Source organism: Talpa europaea (assembly GCF_964194135.1).
Source record: "Talpa europaea genome assembly, chromosome: 14".
NCBI lineage: Eukaryota > Metazoa > Chordata > Mammalia > Eulipotyphla > Talpidae > Talpa > Talpa europaea.
In genome coordinates this window covers 23633278-23658049 of record NC_140082.1, presented here as the reverse complement: position 1 = coordinate 23658049, position 24772 = coordinate 23633278, and the positions used below count along the sequence as shown (strand labels likewise).

The 24772-nt window shown below is 34.9% G+C and overlaps 1 protein-coding gene across 1 annotated transcript in view; it reads left to right on the top strand.

Moving 5' to 3' along the window:
• Positions 1-24772, top strand: part of MLLT10 (MLLT10 histone lysine methyltransferase DOT1L cofactor) — a gene marked incomplete at both ends in the record, with an annotated part of 193663 nt that overhangs the window by 116547 nt on the left and 52344 nt on the right. The window contains 3 exons of the mRNA XM_084254011.1: positions 3487-3582; positions 14470-14722; positions 17834-18403. Of these exons, the coding sequence (XP_084110137.1) occupies positions 3487-3582; positions 14470-14722; positions 17834-18403 (919 nt within the window). The remainder of the gene's footprint in view (positions 1-3486; positions 3583-14469; positions 14723-17833; positions 18404-24772) is intronic.

The window sequence follows — 24772 nt, the reverse complement described above, 5'->3', positions numbered from 1 at the left end:
GTAGATTCATCTCCAAAAGTATGAGAAACAAAAATGAATATAAACAAATGGAACTACATCAAACTAAAGCTTCTGCACAGAGAAAGAAACTATGGGAGAAAATATTTGTATACCGTACATCTTACAGGGGTTAATAGCCAAGGTGTATGAAAAACATGCAATTCTTACAACTCAACAACAAAAGAAACAGTGTCTGAATAGACACTTCTACAAAATGATGTAGAGATCACCCTTAGACACATAAAGATTTTTAAAATATTTTCAGAAGTCCAGAAACGACAGGTTTTATTGAGAATATAGGGAAAAAGGAATACTCATATACTGTTCATTGGGCATACAAAGGAAACATACATATGATTAAAAGGTACATAAAAAATGCTCATCATCACTTATCAGGGATTTGCAAATGGAAATCATAATGAGATATCATCTCACACCTGTGAAAATGGCCCATATCAAAATGATTAAAAATAAGTATTGGTGAGGGTGTGGATAAAAAGGAACCCTCATACACTGTAGCAAGGTGGACTGGTCTAACCCTTATGGAAAACTGTATGAAGGTTTCTCAAATGCTGAAAATGGTGCTACCACTTGATCCATCAGTTCTACTCTTAGGTATCTACAAAAAGTGAAAACACTGAATTTGAAGGGATATGTGCACACCTGTGATTGCCTCACTATTTGCAATAGCCAAGTTATGGAAACACCCTAAGTGCCCAATGACAAATTAGTGGATTAACTGTATATACACACAGTGGGATATTACTTAGTAATAAGAAAGATGAACAGTTGCCATTTGTAATTAAGTGAATGGAACTGAGGGATAATGCTAAGTGAAATAAGTCAGGAGGAGAAAGACAAATATCAGGACTATGGTAAATCAAAGTCAGATGAAACCAAATCAAAACAAAAGTAGAAATCTGACTGTAAAACTGAGGCTGCTAGTAGGTGTTGGGGAGGGAAAGGTTGGCAAGCAAAAGTGGAGGGGGCACAATGAACTATTGTTGGAAGACTAGGTACCTTGGCAGTGGATATGTTGTGTCAGTTACATTCATTCAGCTCTGTGCTATTATAGCACAGAAAGAGCCATACCAATTTGTAAACCTTAATAGGTGGGATCCTATATTTCTGAATCATGTACTTTGTTGTAAATCAATGTTTCCCTTAATTCAAAAAATAAAAACTAAAAAGTTGTAAAATTAGAGCAAAATTTTTTTTTTCTTCTTTCAGCCTCTTAAATTGCTTTAATTTTCATTTAACTCTTTAAAATAATCCATCTGTCTGGACTTTGTTTTGTTTTTTATAAGCTACTTTCCAGATTATGCACCAAGTTTTCTAATGCCATTATGAAATAATCTCAGTCTTTGCCTCCTGATTTAGAACCCCTTCCTTATGCTAAATATTCATAAATAATCTTTCCCTAGAATTTACTTTTGTTCTGTTGATCTCTAAAATCATTGTATTTTGTGAAAGTCAGTACATTGCTGTAATTCATATTTTGCCCAGTGATAACACGGATATAGTCTGTGCATAGTTCTTCCATTCAACATTTGCAGTTCTCTCAAAATAAATTTCTTAATATAGCACATAAAACATGACATATCCTATCATAGATGGATGAAGACCAGAGATATAGTAGTCCATGATTTGCTTTCTATTATCTTTTCATGTGTTTCTTTACTTGCACATACATGTGCATGTGCATATTTTGCTTTTTATTCCCATGTACTTTCCAAGTTTTGTGGGTTTGTTTACCTTGTTATTCAAGGTCATTCTCTTTCAGATTGCCTCATGTCTTGTATACTTGATACCCAATAGAGGAAGTGGAACATGAAAAAGGATAGAAAGACTTCTCTGTTATTTTTATGGGAGAAAAATAGACAAGGATCATTTAAACTTTATATTCATAAACTAGATTGTATATATGTTTTTTCCAAAATGTAGTGTGTGTTGCTTTTAATTTGTACTTTCTTTAACTCCCAAATTTGAATTCTAGTCTTGTTATCCACCGTTGCTTGATAAAACACCCCATAACTTGTAATAGCTTACAATAGGCAAAGCTTAGCAGGTATGAGCTAGGTTTACTGAAGAAGTGACATTCAGTTTGTGGCTTTCTGGGTGGTCCAAGGTGATCTTATTCACACGTCTAGGGCTAGGTGCTGCAACTATAGGCTGGAGTATCCTCTATTTTCTCTAAATGGTCTTATTCTCTACTTCACCTCTCTATCAGGAGAATATGAACTGATTTTTCTACATGGTGGCTTTGATTCGAGGGGGCAAAGGTGGAAGTCATCAAGATTTCTTAAAGCTCTAGACTTCCAAACTTGTACATCATTGCCAACACATCACTTGGCTTAAACAAGTCACAGATCTAACTCAGATTCATGGGAATGGAGAAGAGGAGATCTTAGGTTGGGAGGAGCAGTGACATATTGCAAATGGAGGCATGATTTCTTGGTGGTCATGATATATCAAAGTTTTCTGAAAAATCTGAAAAGAAAATATCATTGTGGTAATTTATGCTTTTTCATCATTAAAGTATTGACGTTCCAGGTCAGGAATTTAAAATGAAAAGTGACAGTGCTTGTGTATTACAATAAAACATCTATCCTTAATTTTTATGCTTTTTGTTTTGGTGGTGTGAAAACTCATTTAGGGTAGATCTAATGATACTAGTTCTTTCATGTCTTGAACAGAATAAGTGCTATGAATGGTTAAATTTAACCATGATAAATCATTAAGTTGAATGAACTGTTTAAAGAGTAGTAAACTGCTGATTCGAAAAATATGGTTAAGATTTTTTTACATTAAAGTTGGGCTCTTAATATGTCACTTATTTTTTATTTAATTAAACTCCTTATATTTATTTAATCAGTTTTAGCACTTTAAAGCAAAGCAGTAGACCATAGCTTTATCTAAATTACTTCTGTTAGAGATTACCAATTCATCCATTTTCTAAGTAAACCAGTAAAGAAATTCTTGTCTGAGTCTCTGGTCTGTGGGTCATGGAGTTTAATGCATGGCGATGGAGAATTTGATACTATTACGATGTGATAGTGCATGTGAAACTGCTATGTGAATTTTCAAGTGTGGTTTATACACAAGAAGTATTTGGGGTTTTCAACAAGAAAAAAAAAAAAGCTTGCCAGATATAAATGTAGCAAATAATCATAGACTTTGGTTTATTGTTTTTGGCTGGTCACAGTGGTAATGGAGCTAAAGTCATTTTAAAATAACTTATACTAGTATTACTACATATTTTAGCACTTAGTAATATATAGTATTGCTTGTATCATAATACTTTAGTATTAAGTATGCTATTAGCGTTTATATATAAAATATGATTATAAGAAGTGGATTTAAGTATTTTCAACAATTATTTGTTAGCATTTCAAGTTACTAAACAATTATAAAAGAATCTCATTTTTTTATTATGTGGTATATGGATCATGATTTAAATTGGATTTTATGTCTGTTCATTTTTAGAAATATAAAGAAAAGGACAAACACAAACAAAAACACAAGAAGCAACCAGAACCATCACCTGCATTGGTTCCTTCCTTGACTGTTACAACAGAAAAAGTAAGTTTTAAGTGTCATATTTTGTTACATATAATAACTAGTTGTATGCTGATTTTTACCTTTAAGAAGTGTTTTTGTTTCCAAGTATTTTTGTTTATCCTACTTTCTCTTTATTCTGTAACTCCTTGCTAAAGAAAGTTAAAGATAATAAGTGTGTGGCATTATTGGCTTTAAAAAAATAGAGCCATGGAGTGGACTTTATCCTTCTGTGATTTTGAATTCTGGCTCTCCTGCTTACTGAGCTGTTAGGTCACTTAACCTCTTTGTAACTTAATTTCATCATCCATAAAGTGGGGGAAATAACTGTTGAGATTGAATGAGGTAATACATGTAGAACAATTAGAACAATGTGGTTCATAGTAAGTATTACTTAGCAAATGATAAATATTACAAAGATTATTGTCATGTGGTTAATGTGAAAACAAATGGAGACAGGGACAGGTAACTGGGACAGAGTAAGCCTACAGTGGGGGAGGCAGGGCAGGGGCATGTGCAGTAGGAGATGGGACCAAGCAAGGTAAGATGCCAATCATGTAAGACTGGATTAGCCAGTGGAAGGCCTTTGTTTTTTAAGTTGAGTGAAAAGTAAGTAATTGAAGACTTCTGAACTGAGCTGTGACAGTCTGACTTAGACTTTGAAAGGACCTCTGACTGCTTCATTATGGGTAGACTATATAGAGAGTAAAGAATGAAAACAGGGAAGCTATTAGCAGGTAATCGCAGTAATCTAGAGAGAGATGAAAGTAACAAGTGAGGTGGTGAGAGATGATCAGATGATTTAAAATTAGATTGTGCATAACTTTGTTACAGATAAAATGAGAGGTGTAAGAAAAAGAGAGGGTGCGAAAATGATTTGAAGGATACTGGTCCGTATAATTGCTACGTTAGAAGCAATGAAGTTGGTATTAACCAAGAATGACTAATGTGTTCTAGGTTGAGGGGAAGTTTTGGATATGTTATTAGTTTTCTGCTGCTGACAGAACAAATTACGTAAAACAAATCACCACAAATTTAGGTGTTTAAAATGACATAAACCTTTTATCTCATGGTCCTGTTGGTCAGAAGGCTGAGTAGTTTCTGCTGATTCCTCTGTTCTGGGTTTCTCAAAAATGAAGATACTGGGTTAGTTCACTCAGGCTGTTGGGTTTATGGTTGTAGGCCTGAGGTGTCTATTTCTTTACTGGCTGGCTGTCAGCTGTGAACAGCCCCTGGCTCCTAGAGCTTTCACTGATCCTTGCATATGTGTCCCTCCATCTCAGAGCCCGCAATGACATGTTGAAACCTTTCACACTTGGAATCTCTCTGATTTCTCCTCTGCTACATGTCTTCTTCGTGATTAGATTGAGCCTACATAGAATATCTATGATAATTTCTATGTTTTAAAGTCTGTAACCTCAATGATATCAGCAAAGTTGCTTTGCCATGTAACATAATATAACACAGATTTCTGGGATTAGGGGAGGATATCTTGGGGGACTGTTTTGTCTATGTTAGGGTTGATATATTTGTTAGACATCCAAATGGAAATGTTGATCAGTTGATTGGATGCACAGTCTTTTAGGAAAGAATTCTAGACAATAGATTAATATTTGGGACTTGTATGCATGTAGAGTTATTTAAAACCTTGAGACCAGATGACACTGTAAGTGGAAGAGTAAGCACAGTTCTCTCCCTTATGAGGCAGTCCTGAGGACCTCCAATCTTCAAAGATCTAGGAGAATTAGTACAACCAGCAAAGAAGATTTAGAAGGTCAGAATTTGGAAGTAAACTAGGAGGATAGAATGGTGGAAGTCAAGTTAAAGAAAGGAGAAAATTGTTAACTATGTTATATAATAATATGAGACTGGCTACATTGTAGTCATACGGTGATCATTAATGACTTTATTGAGCAGTTTGCTGTTAGAGTTGGTGTGAAATAGAATGGGAGAAAAGTCAGTTTAAATAATTACTTTAAGGAGCTTTTCCATAAAGAGGGACAAAGAAATGAGTGGTAACTGGTGAGAGAAGTGGAGATAAGAAAGGATATCTTTTTTTTTTTTAAGATTTATTTTTATTTATTTATATAAGCACTGGGTACAGTCAGAAGCGCGGGAGGGTGAGAGAATTCACCAGAGCCAGAGCGGGGAGCAGAGCAGGCAGAAGGACCGAAGTACACTGCTGAGGGGAGCAGTGGGCGGCAGGGGAGGTCTCCGCGCCATGCGGGACCCTCCTCCGGTGGTCGGGGAGCGGCCGGGGATCGAACCGGCACTGCAGAGTCTGTGGGCAGCTTCGCAACCCAGCGCTCAACCGCTGTGCCACCGGGGAGGCCCGAAAGAATATCTTTTAAATGAGAGAAATAGCAACATGTTTGTGTAATAGTAGAAATGATCCAGTGTGTGTGTGGAGAGGGGGAGAGGAAGGTGATTTAAAAAGTCAGAAAAATCACCTCACTGTTGTCCTTAAGAATATGAGAAGAGGCCTCCCCGGTGGCGCAGCGGTTGAGCGCTGGATTGCGAGGCTGCCCGCAGCCTCTGCAGCGCTGGTTCGATCCCCGGCTGCTCCCCGGCCACCGGAGGAGGGTCCCGCATGGCGCGCGGACCTCTCCTGCCGCCCGCTGCTCCCCTCGGCAGTGTGCTTCGGTCCTTCTGCCTGTTCTGCCCGCTCTGGTTCTGGTGAATTCTCTCACCTCCCGTGCTTCTGACTGTACCCAGTGCTTGCATAAATAATAAATAAATAAATCTTAAAAAAAAAAAAAGAATATGAGAAGAAACAGGTTCTGCAGCAGATGAATAATAATTAATGGGTCGATGGGTTGTAGTTCCTGGGAGAATTAAAGGATTGTTGGAGTAGTAGAGAGTGAAGTTGTGTAGTCAGAGAGAAGGATGCATGAAGTAAAGATTATTGTAGGGTTGCAGTTATTTAGTAATGGAGTGTAGGATATGACCAGTTATTGGTGGAGAGGCTGTTTAGCAACTTGAGATTGGAGGTTGTAAAAGGTGGACTCTGTGTGTGTATGTGTGTGTGTAAATCTCTGGAAAACATGGGAATGTAGTGTTCCAGAGTAGGTGAAACGAAGACAGTGTTGGACAGATGTTTTCTGTCAAGAGCTAGGCAGTAAATATTTTAGGGTCTGTGGCTATACTGTGGTATACTTATTCAGTCTATGCTGTTGTAGCACTGAAAGCTGTATCAATTTGTAAACAAATTGGTATGGCAGTTTTCTCACAAAACTTTATTATTGGACACTGAAGCCTGAATTTATATGATTTTTGCATGTTATGAAATAGTCTTTTGATTTTTTTCAGCCATTTAAAAATACGGCTTAGGTCTAGATCTGTACAAAAACAGGCAAATGACTGAGGACTAATTCTTTGCTCAATCTTGTCCTAAGGGATTGATAATCACTCTAAAAATGAGACCTAATGATGATACATTCTGGTGACAGGAGATGTTATACCTGGAGGGTTTTAAAGAGAGAGTGGTTTAGAATAAGCATTGAAGAGTAAGGAAACCTACACCACCGCCCTACCTAGAGTAGTGAGTAAAATAGCCATCATTTATTTGAGATAGCCACAGGGTGGACATTCAAGGATGTTCTAGGATTTTGTAAGAATCTGAAAGGAACATTCAGAAAAAAAGTTGAATTATAAACAGCTTTTCCTGATGATACTGAGTTCCAGAGAGCAGAGTGGAAGGATTTTAGCTGTTGAGAAATGGTGGGAGGTGTGGACATAGTTGATTGGGAGAGAGGCAAGTGAAAATTGACCTGGTTTCTTTTGCTGACTAATATAAATGGGGTTGGTAGATTTAAGGGCAGATAATCTGGTGAGATACTGAATTTTTGAAAGGGATAGGGTAAGGTGGTAGTATGGGTTCCTTCTTGATGCTGTGGATAGAAGACTTGAATCATAGATTTCCCTTTTTGGAGGACAGATTTGTTATACTGTGGTTTACCACTGTACTTTTATTTTAAGTGATTGAAAAATAGGGGGATAGGTTAGGGCTTCATTTTGTCAGCCTGTACTCCTGAACTGTGAACTCACAATGGATTCCCCACCTCTGTCCTCTTGGTGGAACTGGATGTTGCTGAGGGGTTGAAGTTAGGTATTTCCATTCCCTCAGGACAGGCTCTGGTAGTAACCGCAGCAGTTTATGCCCTGATAGAATAGTTTTTCCTGAAGACAGACCCTGTTAAGATAAACTGAATACCTTGGAATATTTCCAAATTGTTCCTTTCCTTCTCCCCTAGTGGATGATGACTGTATTTTTCCTTATGATATTCATGATGAAAAACCTCGTATAGAGCTCCTGCAGGTAAAACTCACAAAATTGTGAGTATTCCCTTATATCTGGATGGTTTCGGAGTCTATTTCTCAGACTGGTCTACATTGAGCCACCAGCATTTTGTCAATTGCACTTTTAGTTTTCCTAATAAGATACTGGTTCCCATAGAGATTTCTGCTTGGGTACCTTGTGATTCTCTGTGTCTATCTCTTTTTTCTCTAATTTTGGGTAGGGAAGCTTGTCCCTGCAAGCGCACTTTTCTGATGACTCTAAGAAAAGTAGTTGGTTTTTTAGTTTGTCTATCCTTTTACTTATTAAGATGGTGTGAACCAAAATGCAGAAGTACTGTATAAAAGTCATTTAATGCTACATAGTGAACTAACCACAACTTAAAAATTTTATTGTGCTGTATTTTCATTTTTATTTTGTTGAACAAATAAATGCCTTTTGGTTTCCTTTTCTTTTTTTCTTTTTTTGACCCATGGTTACTTGGAAGTATGTTACTTACTTTTGAAACATTTTCAGGTTTTTCACATTAACTTCCTGTTATGATTTCTAGGTTAATATCTATCTTACATAATTTCTTTTAATTTTTTTGAGATTTAAAAAAAATACAAAACTTTGTCTTGACAAACATTTTGTATTATTTTCAAATGAGTGTATGTTCATTTTGCTCTTAAGGAGTTTTTCTATAACTACCCCTAAGTCAGTTTGATTTATATTGCTTAAGTTATCTTTGTTCTTACTGATTTTTTTTTTTTTTTTTTTTACTTAGTCAGTTTTTGAGACGACGATGTGAGCCTCTTACTTACAGATTTTGCTTTTTTTTTTCCAGTTCCCCCAGTTTTTGTTGTGTTTTAAAGTTCTCTTAGCAGGGGCAGAAAACATTTAATATTTTTATGTTCTCTTGATAAATAAACCTCTTTATCCTAGTAATGTTTCTTTTTCTGAAATCTGCTTTGTCTGATATTAATAATATGAATTCAACTTTCTTGTGATTAGTGTTATATTTTCGCCATACTTATACTTTTAAAATCGCTATGTCTTTATATTTATAATGTGAAGTTTCTTATAGGCAACATATAGTGGGGTCTTGAGTATGTTGTTGAATGTTGTTTTTTCTGCCTTTCAGTGGGATATATGGGTAATTTACATATAATGTGATTATTGATAAAGTCTCTCTTTTACTAATCCCTTTCTCTCTTTTACTAATCTCTTTTACTAATCCCTTTCTCTTTTACTAATCTCTCTCTTTTACTAATCCCTTTCTATTGCCCATTTTTTCCTCATCTTTTCTCCTCTTTTTCTCAGTGAATATTTTTAATGAACTGTTTTGTCTGCTTAGTAAGAATTCTTTGTTGTATTGTTTTATTGGTTGCCTTCGGTTTATGTAGTGTGCATCTTTAACTTGTCAGAATCTGCTTTCAAATGGTATTGTACTATTTCATATATTGTGAAGGAATTTTGTCGTTATATAGTCCATTCCTAGCCTTTTGTGCTGTTTTTTAATTTTTTACACTTTTAAAAGATTTATTTATTTATTTATACAAGCACTGGGTACAGTCAGAAGCGCGGGAGGGTGAGAAAATTCACCAGAGCCAGAGCGGGGAACAGAACAGGCAGACTGACAAAGTACACTGCTGAGGGGAGCAGCGGGTGCGGCAGGAGAGGTCTGTGCGCCTTGTGCGACCCTCGCTGGCACTGCAGAGGCTGTGGACAGCTTCACAGCCCAGCGCTCAACTGCTGCGCTACCTACTGGGGTGGCCCATTTACACATTTTTAAAAAAGATTTTTTTATGCATACCACAGCTGGGATACAGGCCATAGGTGTGGGAGGTGAGAGGATTCACGAAGGTGGGGAACAGAATAGGCAGATTGATTGAAACACACTGCTGAGGGGAGCAGTAGGTGAATCAGGAGAGGTCTGCTGCACCATGTGGGTAGCTCCCTGCCTGGGGATTGAATTTGTGCTGCAGTGGCTGCAGACAGCTTCATAGGTTGCCTCTTAACCCCTTGCACCACCAGGGAGGCCCCAAATTTTTACACATTTTATAAACCTCATAATTAATTACTGTTTTTTCTCTAAATCATCGATTATCTTATAAAGATATTTAAATAATGAAAATGTCTTATGCACCAAGGTAATTACTGTTTCTAGTGCTCTTAATTACTTTGTGTAGATTAACATTTCCTTTGTTTTCTTTCTGTTTAAAAGACAACCTTTAGCAGTTAGTGTACTATTGAATTTCTGGGGATTAGTTATGTCAGTTCTTTTATCTGAATGGCAATTGTTTACCTTTGTTTTTTGAAAGATACTTTTAGCTTACTATAGAATTCTAAGTTGAAAGTTTGTCTCCTTGAGTACTTGAAAGATTTTCTCTTCTGTTTTCTAGCTTACATTGTTTACGTGAGAAACCTGTTTCAGCCTTACCTTTATTTCTTAATACAAGAGAGATCTCTTTAAAAAAAAATGTATTATACACACCCTTCCCCACAGCTGCTTATTTATAACTTTTTTCTCTTCATTGTTGGTTTTTAGTGATAAACAATTTGATTATGTTGTGTATTCATGGAGTTTTCTTAATATTTCTTTTGCTTGGCATTAGTTGAACTATAGGTTTATTGTTTTCAGGAAATTTTTGAGATTTTTCTGCCATTTATTTTGTTTAAATATTTTCTTTTTTCCCCCCTACCCCTTTAGGGTACTCCAGTAATACATAAATTAAGCTGCTCAAAGTTTGTCTCGCTGCTCACTCCCCCATTCTCGATTTTTAAAGTGTGGTTTTTTTTTTTTTTTTTTTTTAAAGATTTATATATACAAGAGCTAGGGTGCAGGCCAGAGGTGCTGGGGGTGGGAGGGAAGTGAGAGGATTCACCGGAGCAGAACAGGCAGATCTACTGAAATGCACTGCTGATGGGAGCAGCAGGTTAGACAGGAGAGGTCTGATGCTCCCTGGAAGGGGATACAACTCATCTGCAGTGGTTGTGGACCTGTGTACCCCTTCATAGTGCTGTGTCTTATCCCCGTGGGTCACCAGGGAGGCCTCCTTTTTTAAATCTTAAAGACACTTTTTTGTTTCATATTTGATAGTTGGGCTAGTGAAAAGTTCATGAATTTTGTGAGGTAGTTGAGTTAGTATATAACAAAAAAAGGTTTTAGCCAGTACTATTCTGTTTCATCGTGTTGGTGGAAGGCACAGAGCTATTGGTTATTTTTCTTCCATCTGCTGCCTCCTCTCCAATGTGAATTGTAAGGCCTTGTAGCAGATAAGGCAAATAACACCTTAAAAAGAAAAACAAAATTAAAAAACTGCATTTTCTTTGCTGCTGTTATGAAGTCATTGTTTAATTGAGTCTAATGTAAATTTTTTTTGAACTAGGAAATATGTCGTTTCTAATTAATACTACTTACAGTATTGGTATATTGGCATTGCATCCTATTTGAGGACTAATAATTATAGTAAACATTGAACAAAAATCATACATACCTTAAATGTCTGTTTAAAAAGTTTTAATTAAGTTACCTATAAATCACTCCATAGACCAAAGTACTTATCTACAGTTTTAGAGACTCAAAATGGCCAAATAACCAGTTCTGTCTCTAGTGAAAAAGAGTGTTTTTTTTTTTTTCAGTTGCATACCAATTGAAGTAGTTTTTTCAGTTGCATACCAATTTTATGCATCAATTTGCATTAAAAATGTGTGGTTTTAAGTACTAGAATCCCTCAGAGTAGTGAGTTACTCATACTAAGAGGGTTTTTTAGCTGTGAAACTAAAGAAACAGATTTGTGAGGTTGGGCTTACATAATGCCCATGTCTCTCAGTTCTCTTCCACTACCTTCTGTTATCCTTTTGCCTCTTTCTCCACCTTCTTGATTTTGAGTTGATTGTACGTGTGTTTGCAATGGAATTCTGCAGTGACATATTTTTTAACAATACTATGGAACAAATACTCTTAAATTAGAATATAAACACCATAAATGTCTCCTCTTGCCTAAAACCTATATAGACTTTTCTTTTATGTTATGTTTTATGTTATGTTATGTTTATCTTCTGCACAAGATTTTTGTACTTACTAATAAATCTGTGGTATCTTTTAAAACTTAGGTATGAAAAAATTTTTAAAATAACGTTTTATAGTTTTATTTAATATGACTTTTGTCACTGGAAATTTCATTTATTGCTTTCTTCTTTTAATATTTTTTCTCCCAGATATTGTATTTTCATTGGATTTATTATTATTTTATATATTTTTTAACACCATTTTTCATTTTTGTACAATATATGCATTTTCATCTCGGTTATAGTCCCCATGAAATTCCCACCCCCCATTCTCCCATGAACCATCACCATGGTCCCTTGTGCTCTTTCCACCCTGTTTTGATCCTACTCCCTTCTCCCCCCTTGCAGAATGTCTCTGGTTTATAGTTGCCTGTTGATTTTGATTTTTACTTTATTATAATTATGGACATACTTACATTTCAGGCATACACAAGGATGTTCTTACTATGAATGAAAATTTTGGTTAGTCCTAAGTTATATTGGTATATGGAAGTGAATAATATATTTCTGATTTTGTTATTCCATCCAGTTTTATCTCCTTTCCTTATTTGACACATGGACAAATATGTGAGTAAAGAGCATGTATTTGTATAGTGAAGTTTTAACTTCACTAGGGTCAGGTGTGAGTGGGATGGAGAACCTCAGGATCAATTCAAGTTATTGAAAAAGTTAAAAAAAAAAAAAAGAAATGGGATGGTTTCGGGAGTGACTGTTTTTCATCATGGAAAATATTCAAGTTTCTAATGTAAACCATGGCATGTAATCAGTTTAAATTTGATTTAAAATCTGAGTTTGTTTTTTTCCCAAAACTTACTTTGAAACCTGTTCTTATTTTTGGATAATAGTTTATTAGACAAGTGATTAGTTTGTTTTTATGAGATATTTATCCTATTTGATGGTAAAAATCTAATGTCAGATGGGGGGATAGTGTCAGAGCAAACAGCAATAAAGGTGGTTAGATTTTCAAAATATTTTGTCTTATTCCTCTTTTAGAACATTGATCTTGTTAAAAATGCCAACCATTTGAAACCTGATTTTATCTTTTTTTTTTTTCTTATTTTTAAAATTTATCTAGTGGTTTGTGTTGGGTGGTGGTTATATGAGGAAAAAGCCAGTTTTGCATATTTTCAGAGTTTTCATTTCTGTTATATCAGTGATTTCAGATAAATATATTAGAAAATGATTTATTTATTCAATAGAAATTCAGAGTTGGTTCACCTAGTGAAGCTAACTATCCCTGATCCAGTGGACCTTACAAACCTTTTATTTTAAAGCATGTTGTACCTGGTATAATATATTTCACATTTTCATAGTCTTTTGATTTGCCGCTATTTGGATATGCATTGGATTAAAATGGTTGTTAAAAACTGAAAACAAATTGTTTAAGAAAAATCACTTTTTGTAAAAATTTATTTTTAGCAAATCACTTTTTTCTTTTTCCCTAATATGTCTAGATCCAAGGGGATGATTGAGAATCAAATTTAGGATATAGTAATACTTCTAATTAAAAAAACTTAACTATAGGGCCTCCCCGGTGGCGCAGTGGTTGAGCGCTGGGTTGCGAAGCTGCCCGACCACCGGAGGAGGGTCCCGCATGGCGCGCAGACCTCTCCTGCTGCCCGCTGCTCCCCTCAGCAGTGTACTTCAGTCCTTCTGCCTGCTCTGCTCCCTGCTCTGGCTCTGGTGAATACTCTCACTCTCCCGCGCTTCTGACTGTACCCTGTGCTTGTATAAATAAATAAATCTTAAAAAAAAAAAAAAAAACCTTAACTGTAAATTATAATTGTTTCCTCAACTTAATATTTGGAAGAAGTGATTTCTGTTTTAAAGACTTTATTACTTTCAGTTTTGAAAAGCAGTGTTCACGTGAATTATAAAAATTTTGCTCTTACCTGTGCTAGATACTTATGGATATAGTCCTCTAATAAATTTGTTTCACCTTGCTTCTCTAATTGTTGCCTCTCTGTGTTAAACAGTACAGCTGATTTTAATTTCATGTCTAGGAAGTATGTTCTTGAAAATGATGTTGCTTAAGAAATAATTACTATCAGGGCCTTCCTGGTGGTGCATAGGGGTTAAGCAACGCACTGTGAAGCAGTCCGCAGCCTCTGCAGCACGAGTTCATTCCCTGGCCGGCCAGGAAGCAACCCACATGGCGAAGCAGAACTATCCTGGCCCGCCTGCTGCTCCCCTCAGCAGTGTATTTCAGTTATTCTGCCTGTTCTGCTCCCAACTCTGTCTCTGGTGAATCCCCTCACCCTCCTGCATCTCTGGCCTGTATCCAGCTCTTGTATGTATATAAAAAAAGTACTATCATAGGTACTCCGGTATGTCACTGAATAAATGTGTTTAATATGTACATTTACCAACTGCTGCAATTTTATGATTTAACAGACACACTCTAAATAATCAACATAAACATAACAGAAAATTTCATGTTTATATTCCAAGTCCAGTACTTAGGTTTTATTTTTATTAGTGTGCTATCTTCCCCTCTCCCCCATAGCTAAAATGTAATCAGTTCTCTTTTATTTTCCTTTCTTTCTTAATCAAAATGTTAGACTTATACAAGCACTAGCAGCAATTCTATATCTGGATCATTGAAACGTTTGGAAGATACTGCAGCACGATTTACAAACGCAAATTTCCAGGAAGTCTCTGCCCACACAACTGGTGGAAAAGATATTTCAGAGACTAGAGGGTCAGACAGCAAAGGAAAGAAATCTTCCGCTCACAGCTCAGGTCAAAGGGGAAGGAAACCTGGTGGAAGGAATCCAGGAACGACTGTGTCAGCAGCTAGTCCTTTCCAGCAAGGTAATAATTATAAAGTTTTACTTAAAAATACTTGTTTGAATGATGATCAGTAGTATTTCAATTTTTAACAGAATATACTTTTTATTTGCAATAGTGAATCATTGGAGATTATTTTATGATTAGTTGCTATAGTAAGATTACTTCAAAGACTAGTATCCCTTATTAAAATGTTTCTGGGCTTTTGCTTTACTTTTGTGTTATATATGTTGGGAGAAAAAACAGTAAATGGTGGGTTTCTCTTTCCTGCTCTATAGAATAATCATTCTTTTTATAAATTGTTTTTTATTTATCTTTCCAAACTAAATACTAGAACAGGGTATATTATATTTAGTAGGTTAACAAGTGCTGGATAAATTTTAGGGTAAAAGTATTTTTAGTAAATAATAGTTGTTTGTTTTTAATGCATGTATTTATAAATCTTACAGTTTAAAGTAGAATTCTGCTTCCATACATGTTGTTTGGTAAAGTTATGAATACTTACAGGATGCTCGGTTAACCTCAAATTTCACTTAAGACAGTAAGTTATAAAGTGTATCTCAAATAATGCATGGGATTATATCATGAGACAAATACTGAAACAATAATTTTTAACTAAGTTCAGAATTAGCTGGGCATACTTAATTTTATTAAGCAACCCTAATTTAGGGAGAGCAGAAAAATTCAGCTAACTTTACAGTACATTAACCCTATGTTCTAGGTTTCTACTTTGTATAGTTTTAAATGTGAATGTAAATATTTTGAGAATATGTTAAAACTGTTAGAGGATAACATATTAGTTATTATAGAATAACTGCCTTCCCCCTTCCCTTTTGGCCCCAGAAGTAAATGAATAAGGGAAAACAGTGTCCTTTTCTTTATCCCATTCAAAATTTTGCTAATAATAAAACTTACATCCAGATTCTACCAGTAGATAGCAGGGGAGAAGAAAAGGGGTGGGGGGGCGGGGTAGGTAGAGGGAAGAGCTATGGTGGTTGGAGACCTGCAGGGACTATACGGAGGGAGAAATCAAATACTATCCAAAATTAACAAAAATATAAGAAAATAAATTAAAAAATTTTAAGTTTTCTTTAGATCAACCCGTTTATAATTTGAATATATACAGAGATTGCATAGTCTTCTGACCACTCATTAAAAATAATACATTCATATATTTTAAACTAATAGTTATTTTGGACTTTTATCTTTCCAAGTCATTAATATGTGGATGTTTTCTAACAAAAACAAGTGAGGTAAAAAAAATAGAGATAAAATGCCAAATTTATTGTTTCATTTTGATAGTTTGAATTTGTTATTTTTATGCTGCCTTGAAAACAAATAGTAAACCAACCTGTATTTTTAATGTTACTTCATTCACATTTTTAAGAAGTGATACCAGCAGAATTCTGTTATCTCGTTCTCTGTAATTAACTTATTTTCCACTTTTAAATTGCATTTTTAATCTTTGACATACTACTATTTCACTTAAAAAAGAAATCTCTTATTTTCATAAACATCAGAAAATTGAAGAGTTTTTCCCTGCCTCTCTTAAAATATGGTAGAGAATGTGTTATGCTTTCATATCTGAGGTTTTATTTTATAAAGTTTTGTAAGTTGAAATTTAAAGTCTAAGATTATAGGTTTTATTTTTTTCACTTCAAGTAGTATTTGAGTTTGAAAAATAGAAAGTATGTATACTAAATGTAAAGTATTTGTTACGCTGTAGTGAGCTTTTAGCACCAGCTGTAACAACAAAAATGTGTAGAAAAAAGACAGATGGTGACAGATCAGAATGGGGGTAATAAAGAACTACTTTATAGCTGCTAATTAAGTGGCAAATTGCAGTTACCCTTAAATGATTGATGGTAATGTTAATGGTTTCTTGATGTGTATGTTTTTCTATATAGACATAGACTGAAGATGCTCACTAGATACAATTAATGCTGTAAAACAGAAAACATTCTCTTGAAAGAGTTAAATTTTAGAACTATTAATATTCTTTTAAAAACTTAAAATTTAAAATTCAAAACCTTGAGACTTTAAGATAAAAATTCTGCATGTGAGGAAAGAGTTTCTTTGTAAATATTTAGGTGGATTTATGTGTGATTCCTTCTGAATATTCTGTGCAATAAAATTTGACAGTTAGCTTGAAGGTTCCTTTCCACTCCAATAAAACACAGTATTTCGAACTTTTGTTTCTAAACACAGTTAAAATATGATGTAGTTTATTTTTATAAAATATAGATGTGTAGTCACAACTAAGTTTAAATACATGTTACTTCATTTTGCAAGCCTGAGGAGGGTTTGGTGAAATGGGATGATGGACCAAACTGTTGTTTCATCCCAGCCGTATTCTGTTTTCTATCAGCTAAATAAGAATCTTAAAGTTGTTGTATCCATGAAAACATAGTGTGTTACTGTAACTAAAGAGTTGGGAGAAACAGCAGTCGTGAAAGTGATTCATGAGAGCTACCTGTCCTATGATTTTGCTTTAAAAGCAGTAACAATGTTAATGACTGGTTATTTTTTTATGCAATGCAGGAAGGTAGATTGTGAGACTGTAAGGTACACATTAGGTTTTATGTGATCATCACTATTTTATTAAATCTAGGTTTAACTAAAATAATAACTTTCACCAATATTATCTTGAAGTTAAAACTCAGAACTTAAAACCAAAGGCAATATCTTTTGGTTCTTACTGTATTTTGGGAACATTTATAAGTAAGTTCAGTATTTGAAAGAGAGGAAGTTTCCTCAACCATTCAGAGTCTGGTTGTAGACTTGACAGAGTCTCCTTGAAACTGCTATTCTTATGTCCTTCCTCAAGCATGCATGAGGTATTTGGGGAAGAATTAAGGGAGGCCTTTGAAAAAGGTAGGTTAAATAAAACACATCTTGTATCTTGGTAATTTTACAAGTAGTAGTTTGCAATCCCAGAGTTAATACTTTAATACCTATAAAATGGAAAGTATTTAAAAAAAATAATTTCGTAGGTAAACTTGATTTTGGTAATAACCTTTAAAAAAAAATCTTGCTTTGTTACATAGCGACATCCTAAGTTTTATAGTTAGCTCTTTTCCCACCCATCAATTTTTTTCTTTTCCTACCCTTTTTTTTTTTTTTTTTTTTATACAGGCAGTTTTTCAGGAACTCCAGGCAGTGTAAAATCATCTTCGGGAAGTTCAGTACAGTCTCCCCAGGATTTCTTGAGCTTTACAGACTCTGATCTACGTAATGACAGTTACACTCACTCCCAACAGTCATCGTCAACCAAAGATGTACATAAAGGAGAGTCTGGAAGCCAGGAAGGGGGCGTAAATAGTTTTAGTTCCATAATTGGTCTTCCTTCGACCTCAGCTGTTATTTCACAGCCTAAAAGCTTTGAGAATTCACCCGGAGATTTGAGTAATCCCAGCCTTCCAACAGCAGGATATAAACGGGCTCAAACTTCTGGCATAGAAGAAGAAACTGTAAAGGAAAAGAAAAGAAAAGGAAATAAACAAAGTAAGCACGGGCCTGGTAGACCCAAAGGAAACAAAAATCAAGAGAATGTTTCTCATCTCTCAGTATCTTCTGCTTCACCAACATCATCTGTAGCATCAGCTGCAGGAAGTGTAACAAGCTCTAGTCTTCAGAAATCTCCTACATTGCTCAGGAATGGAAGTTTACAAAGTCTTAGTGTTGGCTCATCTCCAGTTGGTTCAGGTAGGGATATGCCAGTTGTTTTTCCCCCTTATTTCTGCCACCATCCTTTCTTTATCCCAAAAAGTAAATTCATTTAAAACTTGTTATGATAACGCTTTGGCATTTAATTACCCTAATTTTAGAATGTCTTATGATCTTTAGAAAAACAGTTTTGCTTGTTGGAAAAGTCCATCACTAATCTGATGTTTCTTAACTAAATATCGGTAAAAGTTTATTGATCATTCTTTTCTTATGAAGCATCATAAATTTCCCATTTTTATTGTTTGCTTCACCAATTCAGAAATCACATTTAGGTTTTGAGAGTTTTTGCACTATGTTCTTGAACTACTTTTCTCTAAATTTTAATTAGTCTTCATTTCCTTAATTCAGTATACAAATACTACTTGAATTACTCGATCTAATATTTTTTAGTCAGCCATATATAATTTAAATTTATACTCTTTAAGTATCACTTATTGGGCCTCCCCAGTGGCGCAGCGGTAGAGCGCTGGGTTGCGAAGCTGCCCGCAGCCTCTGCGGCGCCGGTTCGATCCCCGGCTGCTCCCCGGCCACCGGAGGAGGGTCCCACATGGCGCGCAGACCTCTCCTGCTCCCCGCTCTGGCTCTGGTGAATTCTCTCACCCTCCCGCGCTTCTGACTGTACCCAGTGCATGTATAAACAAAACAAACAAACAAATAAATAAATAAAACATGCCTCTATTAAAAAAAAAAAACAACTACTATGAGTATCACTTATTTCCGGAGATAAGTGAAAGATTTTTATTCTTTCTGTTTTCAAGTACATTTAACAATTTTTTTTTTTTTAAAGATTTATTTATTTTTGTATACAAGCACTGGGTACAGTCAGAAGCGCAGGAGGGCGAGAGAATTCACCAGAGTCAGAGCAGGCGGAATGACAAAGTACACTGCTGAGGGGAGCAGCGGGCGGCAGGAGAGGTCTGCGCGCCATGTGGGACCCTCCTCTGGTGGCCGGGGAGCAGCTGGGGATTGAACCGGCGCTGCAGAGGCTGTGTGCAGCTTCACAAGCCAGCGCTCAACCGCTGCGCCACTGGGGAGGCCCACATTTAACAATTTTTGACATTATAATATATGAATGAATTTGTTATTCACACCATTTGGGGTGTTTAATTAACCTGTACTTTATATTATAAATCTTATTTTCACTTAAAAATATTAAGATGCATGTTTTTACAGAAATTTAAGTTTAGATTAAGTGTCAACATTTATCTCAAATTGCATCTTGAATTTGAAATCAGTGATTTTAAGTATTGATTGTAAACCTCATCGCCTTTGGATTTTTTTTATTTTAGATTCCTAATTGTAGAATTGATGAGATTTTGGCTAAGGTAAACTATTGTGGATTTTCCTTTTTTTTTTTGGCTTTTTTATTTTTATTTTTAAATTTTATTTTTATATTCCCCATACAATTGCAACCCCCTTATTTTGACCCCAGTCCCCCCTATTTCTGCCCCCCACCCCCATAGTGTGTCTCTGGCTCATAGTTGTTTGTTAAACTATTATGGATTTTATCAGTTCTGTTAGCTGTGAGGAGAGGTAGGAAATGGTATGGGAATATAAATAAATACAATTTAAACAAAGAATGTTCATATATATATTTCATGAATGTAAAATTTTGGATTGTTTTTATAGTAATGCAGATATTTCATTCTAAGAAGAATTTGTATAAAGGTCGAATGTGAAAAAGAGTAACTATAGCTACCGTTTGTTTTGTGCTGGGATCTACTGGCTTGTTTTTTATTTATTCATTTAATTTTCACAACAGCTTTATGAAGTAAGGGCCTTTAATGCCTTTATTTTAATTGATAAAACTGAGGCTTACAAAAGTAAAATAAGTAGTCCAAGATCACACAGCCAGAGTTTTTCTCCCTCTTATTTCTCATAGCTAGCATTAGTAACCTGTAATAAAGTAGATTTCTTGATATATTATTTGGAAAAGTGAGTGGAAACAATGGAAGGTTTGTTTCATTAGTACTAGAAAGGATGATTTTAGGGCAGGCTTTCTTTTTTTAAAAAAAAAATATTTATTTATTTATTTATGCAAGCACTGGGCATAGTCAGAGGGAGGGTGAGAGAATTCACCAGAGCCAGAGCAGGAAGCAGAGCAGGCAGAAGGACCGAAGTACACTGCTGAGGGGAGCAGCGGGCGGCAGGAGAGGTCTGCGCGTTAGGGCAGGCTTTCTTAATCTCGGAGCTATTGACATTTGGTGGGGACATTCTTTGTTGTACATTGCTGTCTGAACATTGTAGGGTGTTTTTCAGAATCCCCAGCCTATATTCCCTTGGTGCTAATAGCATCTCATGGTACCTACTCATTCCTAGGAAATAATTAAAAAAAGTCTGCTAAGGGATGGAATTGCTCAGGGTAAAGAACCACTGTTTTAGAGGGCGGGTCTAAAAATTGCAGTGAGAAATAAGCTTGTTCACTATGCATTTTATTTTTATGTTCACTTTGAGCTAGAAGGACTTAGCAGTTAGTCTTCCTTCTAGTCACAAAGAGTAAATTTACTTGGGAAAAAAATGAGTTCATATTTATTAGATAAATGAGTAATTAGATAAGTAACTAACTGAGAAAATGAAACCTAAATTTAGTCAGTGATAATAGCCAATTTTAGGTGTGGGAAATAGTATTTTTTACATAATCATTACTCTTAAAGGGCAATACTTATATGTGTATATATATAATATATATAGGGCAGAAAAATATTGTTTTGTATTCCTTTCAACGCACCACTAGGTCAACAGAAATTTATGAAGAAATTCCCATAAATATTAATATCTTATGGAAATCAATGACAACAATTTTAACCTGCCAGTTTGCTTTTTCTTCAACCTCTCTGAAGAATATCTTGTTAAAGTGAATACTGTAATTATGGAATAAGATTACTTAAAACTGTTTGCAATATTCTTTATTTTTATATATTAAAATTTTGTACATTCTAATTTTTAATGACTAGATCAGAGCACTGACTTATTGATAAACGTAATAATAGTTTGTTCTTACCTAGAATAGTGACAGATTTAGAAATTATGCCTTATCATAAGAATTACTAACTGCTATTAAAACTTAGTGTGTGTATCACATACTTGAAAATCATCAGTTATTTGATAAAAGAAGAAACTGAGACAGAATTCTCAATCTCTAAGTGATAGAGCCATGCTGTTTCTCAATTCCATGGAAAATTTAAAATTCAGGGGATCTTGTTATTGAGGGTCTTAAAATCTCGTTAGAATAATATCAGCAGTGAGATTAGTGAGAGCTCTTGAGTCAGTAATTTAACTTAGAACAAGTGTCTTACTGATATAAAAATATTCTGGACTAATTTTAAGTTGAGTACTCATTAGTAATTTTAAAAGCAAGAAATTTTTCTACCCATACAAATAACTCAGAAGGAGAAAATTCAACTGTGTGCTGTTTTCAAGAATTCTTTCATGATGCCCTTTAAAAGATTTGTCTTGACAACAAGTCAGTAATTTAGTAATGATAACAAGCTTTGTGATTACCTCTTGGTTATTATGTTGGGCTGTAACATCCACTATAATTTTAGCTCCATGAGTTTAGGGGCTGCATTTGTCATGTTCACCACTGTCCACTCACTGCCAGGACTTGCTTTGAACATAATTAATGCTAAACAAATTTTTTGGTGGGGAAAAAAAGAATGAATACTATTCATAATCACTGAGAATTTACCATGTGGTTACTACTACCCAGGGTGATTTTGTACTTGCCTTACAAATCTTCATAGCCAGGTTATAAGTAAAATTATTTATTTGTATGGAAAGCTTTTCACATTGTATTATTGGCCAGTTTAGGATGTATAATTCAGTTGGAAATGACCATGGAGAATTACATTGAATTACACTTTGGAGTAGACATTTAAAAAAAAAAAAAAAAAACAGCAAAATTACCAGAAAAAAAAGTAAAGGTGTATGTGAGGGAAAAATTTAATAGAAATAAGAAGTTTGTGTTTGTGGGATAGTTAGAGATATTGTTGATTAAATGGGGGGGGGGTATGGTTTTGTGGAGAGTTGAATACCAGGTTGAAGAAATCAGACTAACAGACTAGTTGTCTTTCTTCTAGAGTATTATCCTCAGCTTTATTCCGACAATTTACTATCACTAAAGAATTCCATGAACAACAACAACTGAAAATATGTTGCTTTAGTCAGCGTATAGTCATGGTCATATCTTATATTTGAGAGCACCGAAGAGTATTTTAATTGCTGTCTCATTTAATTCTTGTAACAACCATGTAAAACGGACAGTACAGCTGTTGTTGTTATTTCTCCTGTTTTACTACAATTAGGATATAAAGCAGAAGTAAAGTCAGGTTCTTATATGAGTCTCTTAAAACTGTTAAGTAGCAGCACCAAATTACAATAATAGAAATTCTCTCAACACATTCAAATTATAGCAGAATGTGCATAGCAAGATATTCACTCTAGGAGGCCCAGAAAATACGTATAAACTCCTTTTCCAATCAGGGGTTTGGATTGTAAGAATTTTATTAAAATAAATTGAAATGCGTTCTGATAAAATGACTTACTATTTTATAGTGATTTGTACAAAATAGAAAATTAGTGTGTTGTCTTAAGTGACTACTAGTTGCTGTAAGCTTGGGCTTATAGATTATATTAAGCTTTTGATTGAATTCTTTGAAAAATATTCTTTTGAGATTTTAACAAGTAGATAGATAACTGGGCCTTTGAAGCATCAAAATTAATAAACTACTAGGAAGAGTTGACATGCGTTTTTGTCCTTTCTCTCTTTTTCTATTTATCTCTGTTATGAGAGTTTATGACTTATTTACTGAAGTGAAAGTAAACATTTTTTTTTTCTTCACAGAAATCAACTTCTTGTTTTCTCTGAGGAAAACCCTGGTGTTCATTAAATTAAATCAAGGAGGTGTTTGTTGGCTTAGCATTAACTTACTTTCTTTGATTACACAGTGTCCTTTCAAAGTATACATACACAGTTTTGTTTTTTTTTAATCTTAGTTACTTGTTCTTTAATGTTGTCATACCTTTCTAAGTTAAGAAACTTGAAATTTGTTTCAGTGATGGAATTCTTTAGTGGTGATAAATATAGATTCTTGAAAGGCACTCTATTGTTTGTGATCCTGCGTACTTAACCTTAAAGTCTTAAAATTTTCAGGCAGACAGTTATTAAAATGAATAGATGACTTCAAAAGAAGTTTGTTCTTGTTTTTACTGAAATACTAGGGTTATGAAATTTTAATTTGAGCATGTATAACTATGAGAGAGTTTTTGTTAAATACATTTCTATTTATGTCATATCTACTGAGGTTGGTAAAATGAAACTGAAAATTATTTTCCTGGTAAAATATTTTAGTAGGAACTGATTCTATAAAGAAATAAGGGAATCACAAAGACATAAATAATCTAGTAAACTCAAAACAGTGTAGTTACTATTTTACAGTACAATAATGTAGATTAATGAGTAGGCATAGTTAATGAACATAATTCAACTTCTTTTTAGTGACTTCAGGTTCATGTTTTTATATACATTGATTCTTTTTTCTTATAATTAATAGCATTTTGTCACATTTTTGTATACATTGATTCTTTTTTCTTATAATTATTTTAATAGCATTTTGTCACGTTATTTATAGCAGCATAAGTTCATAAAAGATTTTTAAAGCTGGTTGATGATTTAGTCTTGAGTTTTCTATACTCTTAACTAGTAGAGGGCTGGAGTTGACTTTAATAGACCTTTTTTTTTTTTTTTAAAGATTATTTATTTATTTATTTTTTTATACAAGAACTGGGGTACAGGGTACAGGCCAGATCCGTGGGAGGGTGAGAAGATCACAGAGACAGAACTGGGAACAGAACAGGTAGACTGGCGAAATACACTGCGACAGGAGAGGTCTGTCGCGCCATGTGGGACCCTCGCCGACTGGCTGGTATCGAACCGGCACTGCAGAGGCTGCGGACAGCTTCACAGTGTGGCGCTCAACCGCCTGCACCACCAGGGGAGGCCCGACTTTAATAGACTTTCTAATTTAGAGTTAAAATCAAACTTTATTTCAAAAAGTTAGATTCATGAGTAGCATGTCAGGAGTCGTATATACCTTCCAAAGCTCTCATCATCCTGGTTACCCTCCTTGTTTACTTTCACTTATACATACCTGTCTTGTTTTATTTATTTATTTTTGCGTGGAAGAACTGGGGTGTAGGTCAGGGGTGTGGGGGTGAGAGGATTCACCAGAGACAGAGTGGGGAGCGGAACAGGCATCTCTGCTGAAATACATTGCTGAGGGGAGAGAGAAAGAGAGAGAGTGCGCGCTATATTCCAATTTTTCCATTCCAAACAACTTCTATTGCTTT